General features: G+C 55.4%; 1 protein-coding gene across 3 annotated transcripts; it reads right to left on the bottom strand.

The window, feature by feature from the left end:
* Window positions 1-7,689: 7,689 nt before the first annotated feature.
* LOC309536279 (maestro heat-like repeat-containing protein family member 7) lies at window positions 7,690-21,127 on the bottom strand (the record flags this gene model as incomplete). 3 transcript variants are annotated; one of them, XM_082230345.1, is made up of 6 exons in its annotated part: window positions 7,711-7,745; window positions 8,688-8,758; window positions 19,102-19,216; window positions 19,520-19,657; window positions 20,470-20,651; window positions 20,951-21,127. In XM_082230345.1, 5 exons carry the CDS (start codon window positions 21,125-21,127, stop codon window positions 8,720-8,722), a joined length of 651 nt encoding a protein of 216 aa, XP_082086471.1. In that variant the 3' UTR covers window positions 7,711-7,745; window positions 8,688-8,719. The 3 variants fall into 3 exon arrangements, with proteins under 3 accessions (XP_082086469.1, XP_082086471.1, XP_082086470.1); XM_082230344.1 differs by having other exon boundaries at window positions 7,718-8,402; XM_082230343.1 differs by lacking the exon at window positions 8,688-8,758 and having other exon boundaries at window positions 7,690-7,745.
* Window positions 21,128-21,276: the final 149 nt, after the last annotated feature.

Raw genomic sequence — 21,276 nt, forward strand, 5'->3', positions numbered from 1 at the left:
GGTTAGGATTAATGTTAAGGTTAAGGTTAGTGTTAGTGTTAGGGGTAAAGGTAGTGGTTAGGGTTAGGGTTAGGGTTAGGGTTAGGGTTAGGGTTAGGGCTATGGCTAGGGCTAGGGCTAGGGCTAGGGGTTCGGGTTAGGGCTAGGGCTAGGCCTAGGGCTAGGGGTTCGGGTTCGGGTTAGGAGTAGGGGTAGGGGTAGGTGTTAGAGTTTAGTGTTAGGATTAGTGTTAGGGCTAGGGGTTAGGGTTAAGGGTTAGGGGTAGGGTTAGGGTTAGGCTTAGGGGTAGGGGTAAGGGTAGGGGTAGAGGTGGGGTTAGGGCTAGGGTTAGAGTTAGGGTTAGGGCCAGGGTAGTTCTCATGGGCCGGGCGGCAGGGCGGGTGGTCTCACGGGCCGAGCGGTCTCACGGGCCGAGCGGCGGCAGGGCTGGCGGTCTCAAGGGCATGGCAGCGGCGGCAGGGCGGGCGGTTTCACGGGCCGAGCGGCGGTCTCACGGGCCGGGCGGCGGCTCAGGACGGGCGGTCTCACGGGCTGGGCGGCGGCGGCAGGATGGGCGGTCTCACGGGCCGTGCGGCGCCGGCATGACAGGCCGTCTCAGGGGCCGGGCGGCGGCGGCAGGACGGGTGGTCTCACGGGCCGGGCGGCGGCGGCAGGATGGGTGGTCTCACGGGCAGGGCGGCGGCGGCAGGACGGGCGGTCTCAGGGGCGGGCGGCGGCAGTACAGGCGGTCTCACGGGACGAGCGGCGGCGGTGGCAGGACGGGCGGTCTCACGGGCTGGGCGGCGGCGGCAGGACGGGCGGTCTCACGGGCCGGGCGGCAGCGGCAGGACGGGCGTCCTCACCGGTAGGGTGGCGGCGGCAGGACGGGCGGTCTCATGGGTTGGGCGGCGGCGGCAGCACATGCGGTCTCACGGGCCGAGCGGTGGCGGCAGGGTGGGCGGTCTCACGGTCCGAGCTGCGGCAGCGGCAGCACGGGCGTTCTCACAGGCCGAGTGGTCTCACGGGCAGGGCAGTGGCGGCAGGGTGGGCGGTCTCACGGGCTGGGCGGCGGCAGCGGCAGGGCGGCCGGTCTCAAGGGCAGGGCGGCGGCAGGGCAGGCGGTCTCACAGGCCGAGCGGCGGCGGCGGCAGGGCGGCCGGTCTCATGGGCCAAGCGGCGGCGGCGGCAGGGTGGGCGGTCTCACGGGCCGAGCGGCGGGGGCGGCAGGGCGGACGGTCTCACGGGCTGGGCGGCGGCGGCAGGGCGGGTTGGTCTCACGGGCCGAGCGGCTGCGGCAGCACGGGCGGTCTCACAGGCCGAGCGGTCTCACGGGCCGAGCGGCGGCAGGGCGGGCGGTCTCAAGGGCATGGCAGCGGCGGCAGGACGGGCAGTTTCACGGGCCGAGCGGCAGCGGCGGCAGCACGGGCGGTCTCACAGGCCGACCGGTCTCACGGGCAGGGCGGCGGCAGGGCGGGTGATCTTAAGGGCAGGGCGGCGGCGGCAGGGCGGCCGGTCTCACAGGCCGAGCGGCGGCGGCAGGGCGGCCGGTCTCACGGGCCGAGAGGCGGCGGCGGCAGCGCGGGCGGTCTCACGGGCCGGGCGGCGGCAGGGCAGGCCGTCTCACGGGCCGAGCGGCGGCGGCCGGGCGGGCGGTCTCACGGGCCGAGCGGTCACACGGGCAGGGCAGTGGCGGCAGGGCGGTCGGTCTCACGGGCCGAGCTGCGGCGGCGGCAGCACGAGCGTTCTCACAGGCCGAGCGGTCTCACGGGGAGGGCGGTGGCGGCAGGGCGGGCGGTCTCACGGGCCGGGCAGCGGCGGCGGCAGCACGGGCGGTCTCACAGGCCGAGCGGTCTCACGGGCAGGGCGGCGGTGGCGGCAGGGCGGCCGGTCTCAAGGGCAGGGCGGCGTCAGGGCAGGCGTTCTCACGGGCCAAGCGGCGCTGGCGTCAGGGCGGGCGGTCTCACGGGCCGAGCGGCGGCGGCAGGGCGGGTGGTCTCACAGGCCGAGCGGCAGCGGCAGGGCGGCCGGTCTCACGGGCCGAGAGGCGGCGGCCGCAGCGCGGGCGGTCTCACGGGCCGGGCGGCGGCAGGGCAGGCCGTCTCACGGGCCGAGCGACGGCGGCGGCTGGGCGGTCGGTCTCACGGGCCGAGCGGTCACACGGGCAGGGCAGTGGCGGCAGGGCGGTCGGTCTCACGGGCCGAGCTGCGGCGGCGGCAGCACGAGCGTTCTCACAGGCCGAGCGGTCTCACGGGGAGGGCGGTGGCGGCAGGGCGGGCGGTCTCACGGGCCGGGCAGCGGCGGTGGCAGCACGGGCGGTCTCACAGGCCGAGCGGTCTCACGAGCAGGGCGGCGGTGGCGGCAGGGCGGCCGGTCTCAAGGGCAGGGCGGCGGCAGGGTGGCCGGTTTCAGGGGCAGGGTGGCGGCTGGGCAGGCGGTCTCAAGGGCCGAGCGGCGGCGGCAGGGCGGGTTTTCTCACGGGCCGAGCGGCGGCGGCAGCGGCAGCACGGGCAGTCTCACAGGCTGAGCTGTCTCACGGGCAGGGCGGCGGCAGGGCAGGCGGTCTCACAGGCCGAGCGGCGGCGGCGGCAGGGCGGCCGGTCTCACGGGCCGAGCGGCGGCGGCGGCAGGGCGGGCGGTCTCACGGGCCGAGCGGTGGGGGCGGCAGGGCGGGCGGTCTCACGGGCCGGGCGGCGGCGGCAGCGGCAGCACGGGCAGTCTCACAGGCTGAGCTGTCTCACGGGCAGGGCGGCGGCAGGGCGGCCGGTTTCACGGGCAGGGTGGCGGCTGGGCAGGCGGTCTCAAGGGCCGAGCGGCGGCGGCAGTGCGGGTGGTCTCACAGGCCGAGCGGCGGTGGCACCACGGGCGGTCTCACAGGCCGAGCGGTCTCACGGGTCGAGCGGCGGCAGGGCGGGCGGTCTCAAGGGCATGGCGGCGGCGGCGGCGGCGGCAGGGCGGGCAGTTTCACGGGCCGAGCGGCGGCAGCAGCAGCACGGGCGGTCTCACGGGCCGGGCGGTGGCAGGGCAGGCGGTCTCACGGGCCGAGCGGCGGCGGCAGCACGGGCGTTCTCACAGGCCGACCGGTCTCACGGGCAGGGCGGCGGCAGGGCAGGCGATCTCAAGGGCAGGGCGGCGGCGGCAGGGCGGCCGGTCTCACAGGCCGAGCGGCGGCGGCAGGGCGGCCGGTCTCACGGGCCGAGAGGCGGCGGCGGCAGCGCGGGCGGTCTCACGGGCCGGGCGGCGGCAGGGCAGGCGGTCTCACGGGCCGAGCGGCGGCGGCGGCAGGGCGGGCGGGCGGTCTCATGGGCCGAGCGGTCACACGGGCAGGGCAGTGGCGGCAGGGCGGTCGGTCTCACGGGCCGAGCTGCGGCGGCGGCAGCACGAGCGTTCTCACAGGCTGAGCGGTCTCACGGGGAGGGCGGTGGCGGCGGGGAGGGCGGTGGCGGCAGGGCGGGCGGTCTCACGGGCCGGGCAGCGGCGGCGGCAGCACGGGCGGTCTCACAGGCCGAGCGGTCTCACGGGCAGGGCGGCGGTGGCGGCAGGGCGGCCGGTCTCAAGGGCAGGGCGGTGGCAGGGCAGGCGGTCTCACGGGCCAAGCGGCGGTGGCGGCAGGGCGGGCGGTCTCACGGGCTGAGCGGCGGCGGTGGCTGCTCGGACGGTCTCACGGTCCGAGTGGTGGCGGCGGCAGCACGGGCGGTCTCACGGGCCGAGCGGTCTCATGGGCAGGGCGGCGGTGGCGGCAGGGCGGCCGGTCTCAAGGGCAGGGCGGTGGCAGGGCAGGCGGTCTCACGGGCTGAGCGGCGGTGGCGGCAGGGCGGGCGGTCTCACGGGCCGAGCGGCGGCGGCGGCAGGGCAGGCGGTCTCATGGGCCGAGCGGCGGCGGCAGCTCGGACGGTCTCACTGTCCGAGCGGCGGCGGCGGCAGCACGGGCGGTCTCACGGGCCGAGTGGCGGCAGCGGCAGCTCGGGCGGTCTCACAGGCCGACCGGTCTCACGGGCAGGGCGGCGGCAGGGCGGCCGGTCTCAAGGGCAGGGCGGCGGCAGGGCGGCCGGTTTCACGGGCAGGGTGGCGGCTGGGCAGGCGGTCTCAAGGGCCGAGCGGCGGCGGCAGGGCGGGTTTTCTCACGGGCCGAGCGGCGGTGGCAGCACGGGCGGTCTCACAGGCCGAGCGGTCTCACGGGCCGAGCGGCGGCAGGGCGGGCGGTCTCAAGGGCATGGCGGCGGCGGCATGGCGGGCGGTTTCACGGGCCGAGCGGCGGCGGCAGCAGCATGGGCGGTCTCACGGGCCGGGCGGTGGCAGGGCAGGCGGTCTCACGGGCCAAGCGGCGGCGGCGGCAGCACGGGCGGTCTCACAGGCCGACCGGTCTCACGGGCAGGGCGGCGGCAGGGCGGGCGATCTCAAGGGCAGGGCGGCGGCTGCAGGGCGGCCGGTCTCACAGGCCGAGCGGCGGCGGCAGGGCGGCCGGTCTCACGGGCCGAGAGGCGGCGGCGGAAGCATGAGCGTTCTCACGGGCCGAGCGGTCTCACGGGCACGCGGTGGCAGCAGGGCGGGCGGTCTCACGGTCCGAGCTGCGGCAGCGGCAGCACGGGCGCTCTCACAGGCCGAGCGGTCTCACGGGCCGAGCGGCGGCAGGGCGGGCGGTCTCAAGGGCATGGCGGCGGCGGCAGGGCGGGCGGTCTCAAGGGCAGGGCGGCAGCAGGGCAGGCGGTCTCACAGGCCGAGCGGCGGCGGCGGCAGGGCGGCCGGTCTCACGGGCCGAGCGGCGGCGGCGGCAGGGCGGGCGGTCTCACGGGCCGAGCGGCGGTGGCGGCAGCACGGGCGGTCTCACAGGCCGAGCAGTCTCACGGGCAGGGCGGTGGCGACAGGGCGGGTGGTCTCACGGGCCGGGCGGCCGCGGCGGCAGCGCGGGCAGTCTCACGGGCCGGGCGGCGGCAGGGCAGGCGGTCTCACGGGCTGAGCGGTCTCACGGGCACGGCGGTGGCGGCAGGGCGGGCGGTCTCACGGGCCGAGCGGCGGCGGCGGCAGCACGGGCGGTCTCACAGGCCGACCGGTCTCACGGGCCGGGCGGCGGCAGGGCAGGCGGTCTCACGGGCTGAGCGGTCTCACGGGCCGGGCGGTGGCAGGGCAGGCGGTCTCACGGGCCGAGCGGCGGTGGCGGCAGCACGGGCGGTCTCACAGGCCGAGCAGTCTCACGGGCAGGGCGGTGGCGACAGGGCGGGTGGTCTCACGGGCCGGGCGGCCGCGGCGGCAGCGCGGGCAGTCTCACGGGCCGGGCGGCGGCAGGGCAGGCGGTCTCACGGGCTGAGCGGTCTCACGGGCACGGCGGTGGCGGCAGGGCGGGCGGTCTCACGGGCCGAGCGGCGGCGGCGGCAGCACGGGCGGTCTCACAGGCCGACCGGTCTCACGGGCCGGGCGGCGGCAGGGCAGGCGGTCTCACGGGCTGAGCGGTCTCACGGGCCGGGCGGTGGCAGGGCAGGCGGTCTCACGGGCCGAGCGGCGGCGGCGGCAGCACGGGCGGTCTCACAGGCCGACCGGTCTCACGGGCAGGGCGGCGGCAGGGCGGGCGATCTCAAGGGCAGGGCGGCAGCGGCAGGGCGGGCGGTTTCACGGGCCGAGCGGCGGCAGCAGCAGCACGGGCGGTCTCACGGGCCGGGCGGTGGCAGGGCAGGCGGTCTCACGGGCCGAGCGGCGGCGGCGGCAGCACGGGCGGTCTCACAGGCCGACCGGTCTCACGGGCAGGGCGGCGGCAGGGCGGGCGATCTCAAGGGCAGGGCGGCGGCGGCAGGGCGGCCGGTCTCACAGGCCGAGCGGCGGCGGCAGGGCGGCCGGTCTCACAGGCCGAGCGGCGGCGGCAGGGCGGCCGGTCTCACAGGCCGAGAGGCGGCGGCGGCAGCGCGGGCGGTCTCACGGGCCGGGCGGCGGCAGGGCAGGCCGTCTCACGGGCCGAGCGGCGGCGGCCGGGCGGGCGGGCAGTCTCACGGGCCGAGCGGTCACACGGGCAGGGCAGTGGCGGCAGGGCGGTCGGTCTCACGGGCCGAGCTGCGGCGGCGGCAGCACGAGCGTTCTCACAGGCCGAGCGGTCTCACGGGGAGGGCGGTGGCGGCAGGGCGGGCGGTCTCATGGGCCGGGCAGCGGTGGCGGCAGCACGGGCGGTCTCACAGGCCGAGCGGTCTCACGGGCAGGGCGGCGGTGGCGGCAGGGCGGCCGGTCTCAAGGGCAGGGCGGTGGCAGGGCAGGCGGTCTCACGGGCTGAGCGGCGGTGGCGGCAGGGCGGGCGGTCTCACGGGCCGAGGGGCGGCGGCAGTGCAGGCGGTCTCATGGGCCGAGCCGCGGCAGCAGCTCGGACGGTCTCACTGTCTGCGCGGCGGCGGCGGCAGCACGGGCGGTCTCACGGGCCGAGCGGCGGCAGCGGCAGCTCGGGCGGTCTCACGGGCCGAGCGGCGGCGGCGGCAGCTCGGGTGGTCTCACGGGCCGAGCGGCGGTGGCAGCACGGGCGGTCTCACAGGCCGAGCGGTCTCACGGGCCGAGCGGCAGCAGGGCGGGCGGTCTCAAGGGCATGGTGGCGGCGGCAGCAGGGCGGCCGGTCTCACAGGCCGAGAGGCGGCGGCGGCAGCGCGGGCGGTCTCACGGGCCGGGCGGCGGCAGGGCAGGCGGTCTCACGGGCCGAGCGGCAGCGGCGGCCGGGCGGGCGGGCGGTCTCACGGGCCGAGCGGTCACACGGGCAGGGCAGTGGCGGCAGGGCGGTCGGTCTCACGGGCCGAGCTGCGGCGGCGGCAGCACGAGCGTTCTCACAGGCCGAGCGGTCTCACGGGGAGGGCGTTGGCGGCAGGGCGGGCGGCCTCACGGGCCGGGCTGCGGCAGGGCAGGCGGTCTCACGGGGCGTGCGGTAGCGGCGGCCGGGCGGGCGGGCGGTCTCACGGGCCGAGCGGTCACACGGGCAGGGCAGTGGCGGCAGGGCGGTCGGTCTCACGGGCCGAGCTGCGGCGGCGGCAGCACGAGCGTTCTCACAGGCCGAGCGGTCTCACGGGGAGGGCGGTGGCAGCAGGGCGGGCGGTCTCACGGGCCGGGCAGCGGCGGCGGCAGCACGGGCGGTCTCACAGGCCGAGCGGTCTCACGGGCAGGGCGGCGGTGGCGGCAGGGCGGCCGGTCTCAAGGGCAGGGCGGCGGCAGGGCAGGCGATCTCACGGGCCAAGCGGCGGTGGCGGCAGGGCGGGCGGTCTCACGGGCTGAGCGGCGGCGGTGGCTGCTCGGACGGTCTCACGGTCCGAGTGGTGGCGGCGGCAGCACGGGCGGTCTCACGGGCCGAGCGGCGGCGGCGGCAGCACGGGCGGTCTCACAGGCCGAGCGGTCTCACGGGCAGGGCGGCGGTGGCGGCAGGGCGGCCGGTCTCAAGGGCAGGGCGGTGGCAGGGCAGGCGGTCTCACGGGCTGAGCGGCGGTGGCGGCAGGGCGGGCGGTCTCACGGGCCGAGCAGCGGCGGCGGCAGGGCAGGCGGTCTCATGGGCCGAGCGGCGGCGGCAGCTCGGACGGTCTCACTGTCTGAGCGGCGGCAGCGGCAGCACGGGCGGTCTCACGGGCCGAGCGGCGGCAGCGGCAGCTCGGGCGGTCTCACGGGCCGAGCGGCGGCGGCGGCAGCTCGGGCGGTCTCATGGGCCGAGCGGCGGCGGCGGCAGCTCGGGCGGTCTCACGGGCCGAGCGGCGGCGGCGGCAGCACGGGCGGTCTCACGGGCCGAATGGCGGCGGCAGCACGGGCGGTCTAACAGGCAGAGCCTAAGTGACACCAGATAAAGTCGAGCAACATTTATGGACTCAAGCCTGATATTTACCTGAGAAGGTGGTGCCTTGTTTTGAACCCCAGGCTTTTTGTGACCCATGGAAGTTATAGAGCTGCCTCCCCCCCTTATCAGACAACAAATATCATGTATTTCATAAGCATATAATGTCATGGTTTTACAGTTAGGCTGTGAGCTCAGTTTCTAAAAAGCACCTCTTGAACGGGTTATTTTGGGATTGATTCAGGTTGGCCCCCAAAGCAGCTCACTTCAATTCAATGATCTCCATCAAGAAGCACCCAGCCACGCATGACCCATCCTGCCCCTTCTCATCCCAATCTGGCCACAGCAGAAGCTAGGCTGGTGCTTCCATTTGGAACTATGGAGTTCTCCGCTGGTTTCTGGTGGGCCTGGACTCCGCATTCCAACCTCTAGGGCTGGGCATGGCCCTCCCAATCTAATTCGCCTCTGCTCTCACAGTCAGGTACATTTTGGTGGGAAAGGGAAGGAAGGAGAATGAGCTGGTTGGAATCATGCTGAACCAAACTCATCCTAAACTGGGTCTGAACTGCAGGAGGGTTTGGACTTGGCTCATGAAGAGCATGAGATGAGGCTTGAAACTGGAGAAATCTCTTCCGTTCAAAGACTTAGTGGCCTCAATAAATAAATGAAAACAGCTTATTTGGATGAGCAAAGGATTATTATTATTATTATTATTATTATTAGTCTCCCCACCCCGATACATAGCGGAACAAAGAGAAAAGAAGATATATAATAAACCAGCAGACACACAAAAATCAATCTTTAAAGCGGGCAAAAATAAATACATATGAACTTATACCAGCTTTAAGGTGTTTCCAATAGTACATATAAAAATGTAATTTTAAGAAAAATCTTAGCCTTCCAAAGGTGAAGACTTGTCCATCCATTAACAGAATACCTGTATGATTGCTGCCTGCAGTAACTTGCGCACTAGGTCATGGAAGTGTCCGTATCGGAGTCAGACATCCCCTAAGTTGGAGCAAAGCCACTGTAAGTGCATCTTTTATTATGTATGCATTCATCTTCTATCAAAAAACATTGTCCATATATATTAGACATGATAGCAGTGAATGCAGCTGAAGTTGTACAATTAAATAAAAAATGTGTAAATGCTAAAGAACATTTGACAGTTAAATTGCGAGGAATAAAGAAACCATAAGAAACATTAGAAATAATTGCTTTTTATATCGGTCCTCGAGGTTTTGCTGAACACGATTAGAAGGGACCAGCTGGTTAAAGGGGTACAGGTCGGAGTTAAACATTACAAACTGAGAGCATTCGCAGATGACTTGGTACTTACATTACAAGAGCCAGACACTAGTACTAAAAGAGTCTTAGAATTAATTCAAGAGTTTGGTCAAGTCGCAGGATTTAAACTGAATAAATTAAAGACTAAGGTATTAGAGAAAGATTTAACAGTTACTGAAAGGGAGAGGTTCCAGAATGAAACGGGTTTAACTGTGGTTAAGAAAGTGAAATACTTGGGGATTAACATGACAGCTAAAAATGTGAATTTATTTAAAGACAATTATGAGAAATGCTGGACGGAAGTAAAAAAGGATCTAGAAATATGGTCAAATTTGAAGCTTTCACTGTTGGGCCATATTGCTGTGATCAAAATGAATGTATTGCCTAGAATGTTGTTTTTGTTTCAAACATTGCAAATTGTGGACAAGATGGATTGTTTCAAGAAGTGGCAGAAAGATATCTCGAAATTTGTCTGGCAGGGAAAGAAACCCAGAATAAAACTTAAGATTTTAACTGATGCAAAAGAAAGAGGGGGATTTGCCCTGCCGGACTTTAAACTTTACTATGAATCAGCAGCTTTCTGCTGGTTGAAAGACTGGCTGCTTCTTGAGAACACAGACATTTTGGATTTAGAAGGTTTTAACAATATTTTTGGGTGGCATGCATATTTATGGTATGACAAGGTTAAAGCTCACAAAGCTTTTAAAAATCATATTGTCAGGAAAGCATTATATAATGTCTGGATTAGATATAAAGACCTGTTGGAAAATAAAACCCCAAGGTGGTTGTCGCCAATGGAAGCTAAGGCTGTGAAAAAACTCAATATGGATGCCAAAAGGCCCGAAATATTGGAAAATTTTGGAACAAGAGGGGGATAAATTTAAATTGCAGAGTTTTGAGAAATTAAAAGACAAAGTGAGAGACTGGCTCCATTATTACCAAATAATGGAGGTTTTTAAGTTGGACAGGAAAATTGGCTTCCAGGTGGAAAAATCAAGATTAGAAACAGAACTGATAGAACCCAATACTAAGAACTTGTCAGGAATGTATAACTTGCTGTTGAAATGGAATACACAAGATGAAACAGTGAAATCAGCTATGATAAAGTGGGCACAGGATATTGGTCATAACATTATGTTTGCTGACTGGGAATAGTTGTGGAACACCGGTATGAAATTTATGGCATGTAATGCCTTAAAGGAAAATATTATGAAAATGATTTATAGGTGGTACATGACCCCAGTCAAGCTTGCAAAAAATTACCACTTGCCTGATAATAAATGTTGGAAATGTAAAGAAACTAAAGGTACTTTTTTCACCTTTGGTGGACGTGCCCAAGGATTAAGGCTTTCTGGGAAATGATATATAATGAAATGAAAAAGGTATTTAAATATACCTTCCTTAAGAAACCAGAGGCCTTTCTCCTGGGCATTGTTGGTGTTAACGGAAAAATCTGAGGGCTCCCTTGGACAAAAACAAAGACACCAACCAGGATAACTTGGAGCAAAACAGCAGCCTGTAGGCTTGGCCTTTATTGAACTGTTGCAACAGGGTGTTTCCCTCACTAGCGAGAGAGAGGAAAGACCCCGAACAATGGGCTGCAAGACCTTATAAAAACTATTGAAATTCCCCTCGGTTCTCCTGCAGAGGTGAGGAGGGAGATAGAGGGGATCAGGCGCCACTGGGCAACCTTAGCCCAGAGATCCTTCTTCCTCTCCCTGCCTCCTCTTTGTGCGCGGTAATCAATCGTCACCAAAAGCTCAACCAGGGGAGCAAAGGCGAGGTCAAGCCGGCTAAAAAAAAAGGATCCTGAGATCTGCGGGGGGACATCTTCGAACGTGAGTATGGTTTGAAGTAAATACATTGGGAGGGGGGTGGAAAAGTAACGTCCCCACGACAGCCAGACTTTCCTTCTTTCATTTCTGACGTTACCCTTCGGAGTCGGCCGGGTACGTTCTCTCTCTCTCCTTTTCTCCCCCGATTCTCCCCCTCGGAGGGTGGCCAGGGAAATCGCGGAACTTTTCTGTCTGACGTTATCTCTCGGGGTCGTCTAGGAACGTCAAAACCTTTCCCTTTCTCTCCCCACAAATTCTTACGCGGTGCTGGGCCGGGGAAATTGTGGTACCTTTTGCTGTTTTCCGACGTTCCCCCCGGGGTTGTCCAGGAACGTCTTAATCTCTCTATCTCTTTTCTCCCCCGTTTTCCGTCTTGGAATTGAGTCCGGGAAAGCGTGGCTTTTTTACTGTTTCTCTGACATCCCTCTCTCGGAGTCGTCCAGAGGAGTCTTTCAAGTATTCTCTTACTCTCCACCTACCCTAACTCTGCAAATGAAGCTGCCCCTCCTGCCTGGTGACCTTTGTTAGGGATGACCCGGGTATGTGAGAACGCAAGGTCGTTTGCTCCCCTTTCAAAACTTTGTTTTCTCGGACCCCCAATCTGGCACTGCACAGCGCAGGCGTCCAGTAGGGAGCCCAAACTTAGTCTCAAAGGCTAGGCAGGAGGCTGTTGTGGAGGGTAGAAGGGGCGGTTCACGAAGTGGGGCCCCACACTAGGATTAGTCTTGTGAAGCAGCGCTGAGGAAAAGGAATTTTAGTTTTGTGGCTGAAGGTTTCTCGGGCAAGGAGTCCCGTGGCTGAAGTTTTCTCGGGCAAGGAGTCCCGTGGCTGAAGTTTTCTCGGGCAAGGAGTCCCGTGGCTGGAGTTTTCTCGGGCAAGGAGTCCCGTGGCTGAAGTTTTCTCGGGCAAGGAGTCCCGTGGCTGGAGTTTGAGTTCATGTATAAGATTTCTTGAAATGAGTTTGTAGCTTGTAGATATGTAGGAATTGTGTTAGTCAAGGGTACTTTGAGTACTGAAAGGATATTTTTTTTCTGTCCCCCCTTTCTTTCCCATTGCCTTTCCTCCCTTGTGTGTGTGTTTCCACTCTTTCTGTCTTTAGTGTACTTCATTAACGGAAAAAAAAGCCCAATAATAACATATGAGAGAATGGGAGCTCACTAAACACCCTAGCTGGACTCCTCCTGGCAACAAAGCTTCCATGAAGCCTTTTTGCCCCAGAGAGGATTCTAATATGCCCCTCCAGCTTGTCATCTCCAATTGGGAAAGATAAAATAAAATAAAGGGGCAAAATGGTCTTTCCAAGTACAAAGTACGAGACCGCTGTAACTTTTAGTGGGTGGCTTAGGCCCACCACCTAGAACCCAGGGCACAGTGGCCACCTCAGGGATCCTTCAACAAAATCAGGGTGTGAACTCTTAGGGAGAGCTGAACACATCAAATTTGTGTTGTTAAACTATAACCTAAAGCTAGAACATGAAACTGTAAACTTAATGGTGCTCAGAGGCAAAAAAAAAAAAAATGAATAAGAGATGTACTCAAAGATTTAGAAATATTTCAAGGGTTTGTATTTACATTGGCCTCGGCATCCACAGACTGTTCTTAAATGCACATAGTTTTAAATTGCAAGCTTGCTTCAAAAATCTCAAATCTAAGGAAGCCATGTTGCGCCTTATCAATCTTAAAACAAAACAAAATGGAGAATGGAGTGTGCAAATGTTTGTTATTTGAGAGAGGCTCTAAAAGAGAGTTTCCCTCCCAAGTGGTGAAATCCTGTATACGTGCTACTTGTGTTCTGAAAGGGGGATTACCCCACTCCTTCCTCTAGTTTAAGTGAGGAGGGCGATTTTAAGTGTAATGGTAAATGATGTTGTGTTGTAACTTTTGAGTTTGCTCCAGTCTATTTTGGAAGGAGAATCATAGAATCATAGAATCATAGAGTTGGAAGAGACCACAAGGGCCATCGAGTCCAACCCCCTGCCAAGCAGGAAACACCATCAGAGCACTCCTGACATATGGTTGTCAAGCCTCTGCTTAAAGACCTCCAAAGTAGGAGACTCCACCACACTCCTTGGCAGCAAATTCCACTGTCGAACAGCTTTTACTGTCAGGAAGTTCTTCCTAATGTTTAGGTGGAATCTTCTTTCTTGTAAGTTAACCTAATGTTTCTGCTACAAAAGCCTAGTTGAGCACAACTGCTCTCTCAAGCTAAAATGCAGTGTATGTATTTCATTAAGCATATGCCTATAAAAGTATGGTGTTCATTCTAAGAAAAAACATTTGAGTCCAGTTTTAACTTTGATTTGGTTGGACAGAAGAGTTATTGTAAGGCTCCTGATATCAGTCTCTATAAGACTTCATGGCCTCTTTTGTTAGAAAATGCCCCCCCTCCCCCTTGTTTCACTCTGCCTCTTTCAGTTGTTTTCTCCCTTCTTACTTCTGTGCCAGGTAAATTTACTCCCGAGTAAGCTTCCTTTAAAGGAAACTGCAAAGAGGGGAGGGGGCAACACTTGTGTATTCCCTAAAAAAAATCAAATCTAGGGCTGCTTTAACTGTGCTTTATAAGAGATCCTCTCAGGAGTATAGATGTTTCCTTTCCCAGCTGTAAATCTGTACTTAAATGTGTATGCCTCTTTGGTAGTACAAATCTTGCTGCGAAATCTTGCTGTGAACCCTATATTTTGGAGGGTTGGACTAGATGACCCCAGGGTCCCTTTCAACTCTCCCAATTTGTGGCTGTGTGGAAGACCATGTGTCTGCAAGCATTGGAGGGTAATTCTTAAATTCTGGTGTGCTAATGGAGTTGAAATTCAGCCTAGCTTTGCTCTTTAGTTTTAAAAGGTGAGAGGTGAAGCCCAACTGGTAATATCAAGCATTTGAGTGATTACAGTGTTTATCATTTTGTCTACTATTTAAAAATCAGACTTAAAAGTCTACTCAAAGTTTAAGCACATACAAATGAATAATCAAGTAGAATTAGCCTTGACCATTCCTGTAAATAAAGGGCAGGAAATAATAATATTAATAATAATAATAATATTTTTTTGTCTGCAAATGGTAAGGCTGAAATGGCTGAGAATGTTAAAAAAAAAAAATCCTATGAATTCTAACTCTGGCCATTTTTACTCATAAATAAGAGAGCGGTTGATTGTTCCGCGAATGGCCAGAGGGATATTAGCCCTTTCCTGTACATAAAGGAAGCAGTCTCAGTTTGCTTGGGCTGAAATTGCTAGCTTTGGTGAATACTTAAATTGCTGAGTTTCTCTTTTTTGTTTAAAATCAAACCCTGTTTTCAAAATCTACTCCTTACCCTTCCCTTCCCTTATTCAAATGGTAATTTAGCCAAAGGATGCAACATTTTCAATAGTATAAAAGGTTTGCTGAGACATGAACTCTTCAACTGTAAGGGGGGAGAGGAGGTTTCTTCCAAATGTAAAAGAAAACTTGGAACCATTGAGGAACCATTGAGGGAAATCACCCTTAATCTGTCTTTGCTCCAGGGGCTACTTAAGACAAAAGGCTAAAAAAACAAAAACAAAAAAAACCACAAAAACAAAAAACAAAAACAAAAACTAGCCCATCAAAAGTCAAGAGCTTTCCAGGTTCCAAATCTTAACATGCCAAATTCTTTTCACAGGTAAATATCAGAGCATTCCCCCCCTCAATGGGAATTTTAGGAACAGCATTTCCTGACAGGCTTCTCACATGAAATAATTTTCCCTTTTAACAGGATATGTGAACCCCGATAACAAAGTGTTTGTCCCTTTTTCCTCCCACAGCAACTTTCTTTCTGTTCTGTGAAACAAGTCTGAATCCCTGCTACAGTTTGACTTCCATCTCTTTGTGGCTTTGACACTTTTTTTTTAAAGTTACAAATAATCTGTTTTTCATTTATTTAATCTGTCTCTCCATGATGTCTATGAAGTTAATCGAAGCACAACCAAACATTGTTTGTGGAATGGTATTTGTTTACCTTTTTGCCTGAGCATTTCTTATTAATTCTGTCATCTTGGCTAGTGCAAGGTACTTGCACAACTTTAAATTGCCATTCATTTTTTTCCTTGGTATTAAGTCATTTTCCAGTATTGTCCTATAGCCGATGTTGTCACTTCAAGAAACACTCTTTTATTTTCATTGTTACTTCAGATTTCTTAAAATTGTGTGTCTTAGCATTTATTTATTTTTCGTTCCTCATAAGTCATTGTGTGTGTTTCATTATTATTTTAACCTTGTATTTTTTACAGTTCTCTTTCTCTCCAAAGTGAAGGAAAGCAAATGAACTTGGCAGATAATAACAGTAGTTATAGGAAAATGTGATAATAATATTGGAATGAATGAAACGCTTAATGTGCTAAGATTTTTTATTATTTGCAGCTTCCCATGAAAACTGGAGGACATCCTTCTTGTCTAACTGTGTTTTTAAGTCGCCCCAAAACCCTGCCCCTTACAGGATATCACTTCTACAGATGTGCAATGATGAAAAGCAGCAACAACCCCTTCGCCATCACAAGACCTGCAACGCCAGAGTTTTCAAAGTGCCCACAGCTATCTCTTTCAAAGGATATAGACTGATGGGGAGTGGGGCTGACAAAGGGGGGAGGAGTTGAATTGCAAGGACATTTTCCCACTTTTGAACCTTAAGACTGTGCTCCAGGATTCAAAAGATACATACGTAAAAGATCACAATTGTGTCAAGATATGCAACTGATATTTAATTAGTCTGTTTTGTATTAAGTGTTATTATGTAGGAATGTTGAAATGTGTCTGACAGTGTTATTTGTGGGGGGGGGGCTATTTTGCGTGTAATTGTTTTTATGTTTAATGTCTTATTCCTTACACCCCAGTGGAAGATTCTCATACATTTTATGCTTTTAATAGGTCAGGCTATTATGTAGTCCAATGTTTAAAATTAGATAAATTTATAACCACATTTCGTTGTTCCACCTGGCACTCTGCCAACTTCCCTACCCATTTTAAAATGTGCTAAAACTCGCTTTACCAAAGAGAAGCTGATAAGATACATGAAGGTGCATATGCTTTGGTTTAGCAGGAATGATCCCTTATAGAGTTAAATTGTCTGCAATTAGCTTTTTGGTCCTTAAAGTGCAAGTGAGCAACTTCCATGGGTGCGAGACCACAGCCTATAATAAAATCCCATAGCTAAAGGCCAAGGAGAAGACCTCTCCCTCACGAGATGCCCAAACCTGTGCCAGCTATGGTGAATGCCAGGCAACATGGTTAATTGAAAGCCCTGAGGGGGATTCAACAGACAGGATGTGTTGCTGTAGCACTGTCGGTGTGAGACCACAAAACAGCTAGCTTGACACCTGAGAACACAAAAATGGCGGGGGGGGGAGCAAACTGCACTTTTCAGTCATTAGTGGACCTTCCTGCCTAAATGTAAAGCATAGATCACTATTGAGAAAATATTTCTTCCAAGGTGCTAGAATACCACAAGTAACTGAACAGTGCACTGTTACACCATTATATTTCCATGCAAATATCCTTAAAGTAGCATGATATCCAAGTCCCTTTCAGGTTCACATGGACACACACATCTGGGACGGGGAATACCAGGTTATTATTTACCACCTTAAATTGTGCGGAGAAAAGGATTGCAAAGTAGCCACCTTTGCAATCTTATCTCCGAAGGGGGGAACTGTAGCAGGAACCCCCCCACCCCAATCATTCTGTTTGCACAAACTTCACACACACACACACTCACACACTACATACGCCACATTTCTGTTATAAATTCATAGAAAATCAACCATACATCGGATTTGCACTGTTCCATTTTTTACTCCATGTGACAAGGACTATCAAAGGGGGGTGCTTGGTTTCTGGTCAGCAATAATCCCTTCACCATCCCAGCACATCCACAGGAGCCCTGCCCAGTTGCTATGTCAACCCTGATAATCCCAGACAGAAGACAATCAAAATCACAAAGAACAGTGGATTCACCACAGGCTGAAACAAAGGACAATGATCAGATCTTCCCTCTGGGGGCAGGAAACTGCAAACTCCTCTTTGTCACCTGGAAAGTACTCATGGGGAGGGGGAAAGGAGGAACCAGCTGGGTGACAGGACACTCAGGTTACCACCACAACTCCTCCCTCAACCCCTCCTTTCTGTAATGTATGCATGATGTCAACCCTTTCTGTAACGTATGCATGATGTCAACCCCTCCTTTCTGAAATGTATGCATGATGTTTCTGGGGGTGGGCTTGGGCTAGAGGAGGGGAATTTCAATAGTTTTTATAAGGTCTTGCAGCCCATTGTTCGGGGTCTTTCCTCTCTCTCGCTAGTGAGGGAAACACCCTGTTGCAACAGTTCAATAAAGGCCAAGCCTACAGGCTGCTGTTTTGCTCCAAGTTATCCTGGTTGGTGTCTTTGTTTTTGTCCAAGGGAGCCCTCAGATTTTTCCGTTAACAGTGGCCAATTGGTGCCAAAGAAAGATAGAACATTCTTTATGTATGCTACAACAGCAGCAAGAATACTCATCGCAAAGTATTGGAAGACCCAAGATCTACCCACCTTGGAAGAATGGCAGATGAAGGTGATTGACTATATGGGACTAGCAGAAATGACTGGCAGAATCCGGGACCAGGGGAAAGAGACGGCGGAAGAAGATTGGAAGAAATTTAAGAACTATCTTAAGAAACATTGTAAAATTAATGAGTGCTAGAATGATGTGGTTTTAGAAATTAAATGGAGTACAGCTGTAAAGATTAAGTTAAAAGAAAAGAAAGGTCGACAATTAGATAAAATTAAGGGTGAGGATTTGCTGAACTAAATATTTGAAATAGGAATGCAGAAAGGGGAGGTATGAGGAGGTCGGTGAAGTAAGTTTTAAGAAAATAAGGTTTTGAAATTATACTTGTAGTAAAGTTATAACTGTTAGAAAAATCATTCCTTGGTCAAGTAAAAGACTGTGGCCTTGTGGGTACTTTATCAGCCGCAAGGACCCTGGGAAAAGGAGCTGTGTATCTTTAAACCCCAGACTTTTTGGCTCCTTGCCATGAGAGGTTTATGGGAGGAAAGGGGTCCTTGATTAATGGAAGATTTGACACCTGGGCTGGTGGTAAGAATCTCTTCCTCCTTCCCGGAGGTTGTTTGTTTTCAAATTGCTGAGAATTGGGGATCTGGTTAATTTCCACAGGTGGGAGGAAGATTCTTTGATTAAGGGTTCAAACCTAAACTGACCCAGCTGCAAAAGAATGAGCTGATCAAACTAAGACTCTTGATTGGCCAAAAGTTACGATGCAAAGTCAGAATTGTAGATAAAAGATCAAGGGATGTTTTGTTCGATGCTCTATGCCATTGCTCTGCAACTTGCAAAGATGCCCGGCTGTAACTTCCATCGTTAGCAGTCGTTACGTCCTTTTGAAATGGAAATCCTCAAACAGCTCCATTACGCAACAGCTTGAAAGGACTCTCTCTACTCTAAGTGTGTTCCTTTGTGAGTATGCAAAAGCTAGTTATAATGTACAGCGTTGTTATTTTGATGTTTGTAAGACTCCTAAGATGTGCCTGTTGTTTTTCAACATGTTTTCGGTTATTCTTTTAAAATAAACTTTTATAGTAGAGCCTGTTGGTATTTGTGCCTTTTCCGGGGGAATAGCTAAATTCAAGCCTTCTGCTTAGTCACACTCTACCGAGTGAACTTCTGCCTGCAAGCCTGTGGATGCAGCTTGTAAGGGGAGGGAATTGCCAGGTTAATTGGACACACTCTTCTCCCTGGATTGTGTCTCTGGGTTCCCCTGAACTAAAGGGAGTGGTGGCAGCCTTACCGGTGTAATTTCGGCCTGTGTTTGTGAAAAGTAACTCCCTCGCCAACCTGCTCAAGAAACCTGGACTGGCCGGAGAGCAAAGTCGGGTGATGGAGGGGTAGCGTGGGCGAGTGGAACGTTACTACAATACTTGTTCTTTTTTGTGTTTGTGTGTATTGTTTTGTTTGATATAATTTGTAAAATCTTAATAGATATTTATATATATATATATATATATATATATATATATATATATATATATATGCAGGTTTTGGTGTCTTCGGGTGTCTTCCCGTGTAAGAGTCGGGGTGTCTCTTACACGGGAAGACACCCGAAGACACCAAAACCTGCATTCCTGTACCCGTGAAAATCTACGAAAGCATATATATATATATATATATATATATATATATATATAAAAGAGACATTAGAACAGGCATTCCCTGTTTCCAGTTCCTACCTCAAAGTAAAAGGCCATGCCGATGGCCCTCTTTTTATCGTTTGGACAGCACATATATTCACGTGCCAAATGGGAAATCCTCTTGTATTCTTTGGGCGAGGAGGTGAATAAGGTCCTGAAACAGAAGAGTAAGAGCAAAGGATTCACAAGCCTGAAGCTGGCAGGAAGAACCGCTCAGTGTTCCTGCACAACAACCACCACCACCAGGTTACTTGAACGCTGAGCAGAGCCTCCCACCTGCATTCGCTCCATAAGACGCACACACATTTCCCCTTACTTTTTAGGAGGGGAAAATTGCGTCTTATAGAGTGAACAATATGGTACATTTTCTGAAATAAATAAGAAGTTTATCCCCATTTCCCCAGAAAGCAGGCCTTGTTCTTCATGCCTCACCTGCCAGTTCTTTTCACCTTCTTACCTTGCCAGAAGACGAATGCCTTTGAAAAAGCTTTCTGGACTTGACAGCATATCCCAGCAGCTTTGCAACCCCAAAGCCTCAGAATCATCAAGGTATTCAAGATGCCCAATCAGTTGTTTCAGGGCCTGCACAGCGATCCTGAGTCAAGTGAAGGAATTAAGAAGATTATAGTTTTAAAATTTGTATACTGCCCTTCACCTGTAGATCTCCGAGCAGTTCACAACATAAAAATGCAAGTTAAAAAGCACAAAATACAGAATAAAAACAAGAACCAAAGCAAACCAATAACTCCTCTCCCTCCAACAAACACAGTAGAAAGGGCATAGGAGGTTAATCAGCCAATGGCCTGATTGAAGAGGACCATTTTTGCCTGGCATCTAAAGGCACCAGGCAAGCCCCTCTGGGGAGAGCAACCCACTAATGGGGAGCCACCACAGAAAAGGCCCCTTGTGTGGAGGAGGCACACGTGAAGAGGGGCTTCCGATGATGAGCACAAGGTCTGGGTATGTTCATCTGGGGAGTTTTAGGTCCTTGACATCTTGCAGTCCAACCCCAACCATCACCCCCTGCAGCCTCCCCCATGTTTCCAGCACAAGCGGCAACCTTTTGGCTGTGATGGAGACTTAAGGTTTCATGACACGTGAGTCCCACCACACCCAAATCAGCCCATCGTGCGGGAGAGCCTCCAGCATCCTCTCCCATCCTAGTGTCCTTCAGATGTTTTGGGCTACAACTCCCATCTTCAGCCCAGTTATGCTGGCTGGGGCTGGTGGCAGTTGTGGTCCAAAGCGACTGAAGAGCACAGGGGTTGGGGAAGCCTGGGTCTCCTAGCTATCTAACCTAAGCAGAACCTCCATGTCCAAATGAAGCCTATCTCTTGGGGGAGGGCTGAGCCTATGGGTCAGAGAGAGAAGGGAGGGCCCCCCCAAATACATTAGCAGGTCCCTCACGTCAGCGGATCGAGATGCGAAGAGGGCTCCGGGATTAGACTTGTCGCCCTCGAACCTCTTCTTCTCGCCTCATGGACAAAACAGATGTGAGTGCTAAGTGCAAACAGCAGGTGGTGGAACTTGCTCTTCAGGATACCTGCAGCCTCAGGGAACGACAGGATATGACACAGAGCGTTGGTAGCCTGGAGGGACAAGGAGAGGAGAACGGCATTCAGCAGAGGTCATTGTCAGATCAAGATCTCAGACTCAGACGCGACTCAGAGCCTCGGTCCATCTCACTCAGTGTTGTCTACACTGACTAGCAGTGGCTGTCCAGGGTTTCAGGCGAGGGACTCCCCGACATGGAGATGCTGGGGCCCTTCTGCATACAAAGCAGGTGCTCACAGGATGGACCACTTATGAAGATGCACCCCCCTCCCAGCAAGAAGCTCCCAGCCCCATCCAGCTCCCATTCAAAACAATCCAGGAGAGAGAAACTGACCGCCATTGGCATTTGAGAAGTGCTGCGTCGCCTGGAAGTGACTTCCGCTTTGGGGTCTTCATCCTGCAGCCTTTTCAGTAGGGGTCTCAGCAGCTTGCTGCTCGTATACAGATTGGCAACCAACGCCTTCCAGATCTCTGTGGCACTTCTGCAATTTTTCAAAACAGAATTTTTCATTTTTCCTTTTCTTAAAAAAAGTCAGGCCTTTGATATTTTATTTATATTGCACATACATTAGCAAAGAAAGAAACCACAACTTGGAGCACAATTTTTTGCAAGTACGAAATTCAATATAAATAAATATAAATTAAGAAACCCCTTAAATC

This window comes from Podarcis vaucheri (assembly GCF_965113315.1).
Source record: "Podarcis vaucheri genome assembly, chromosome: 1".
In the NCBI taxonomy this organism is placed as follows: Eukaryota; Metazoa; Chordata; class Lepidosauria; order Squamata; family Lacertidae; genus Podarcis; species Podarcis vaucheri.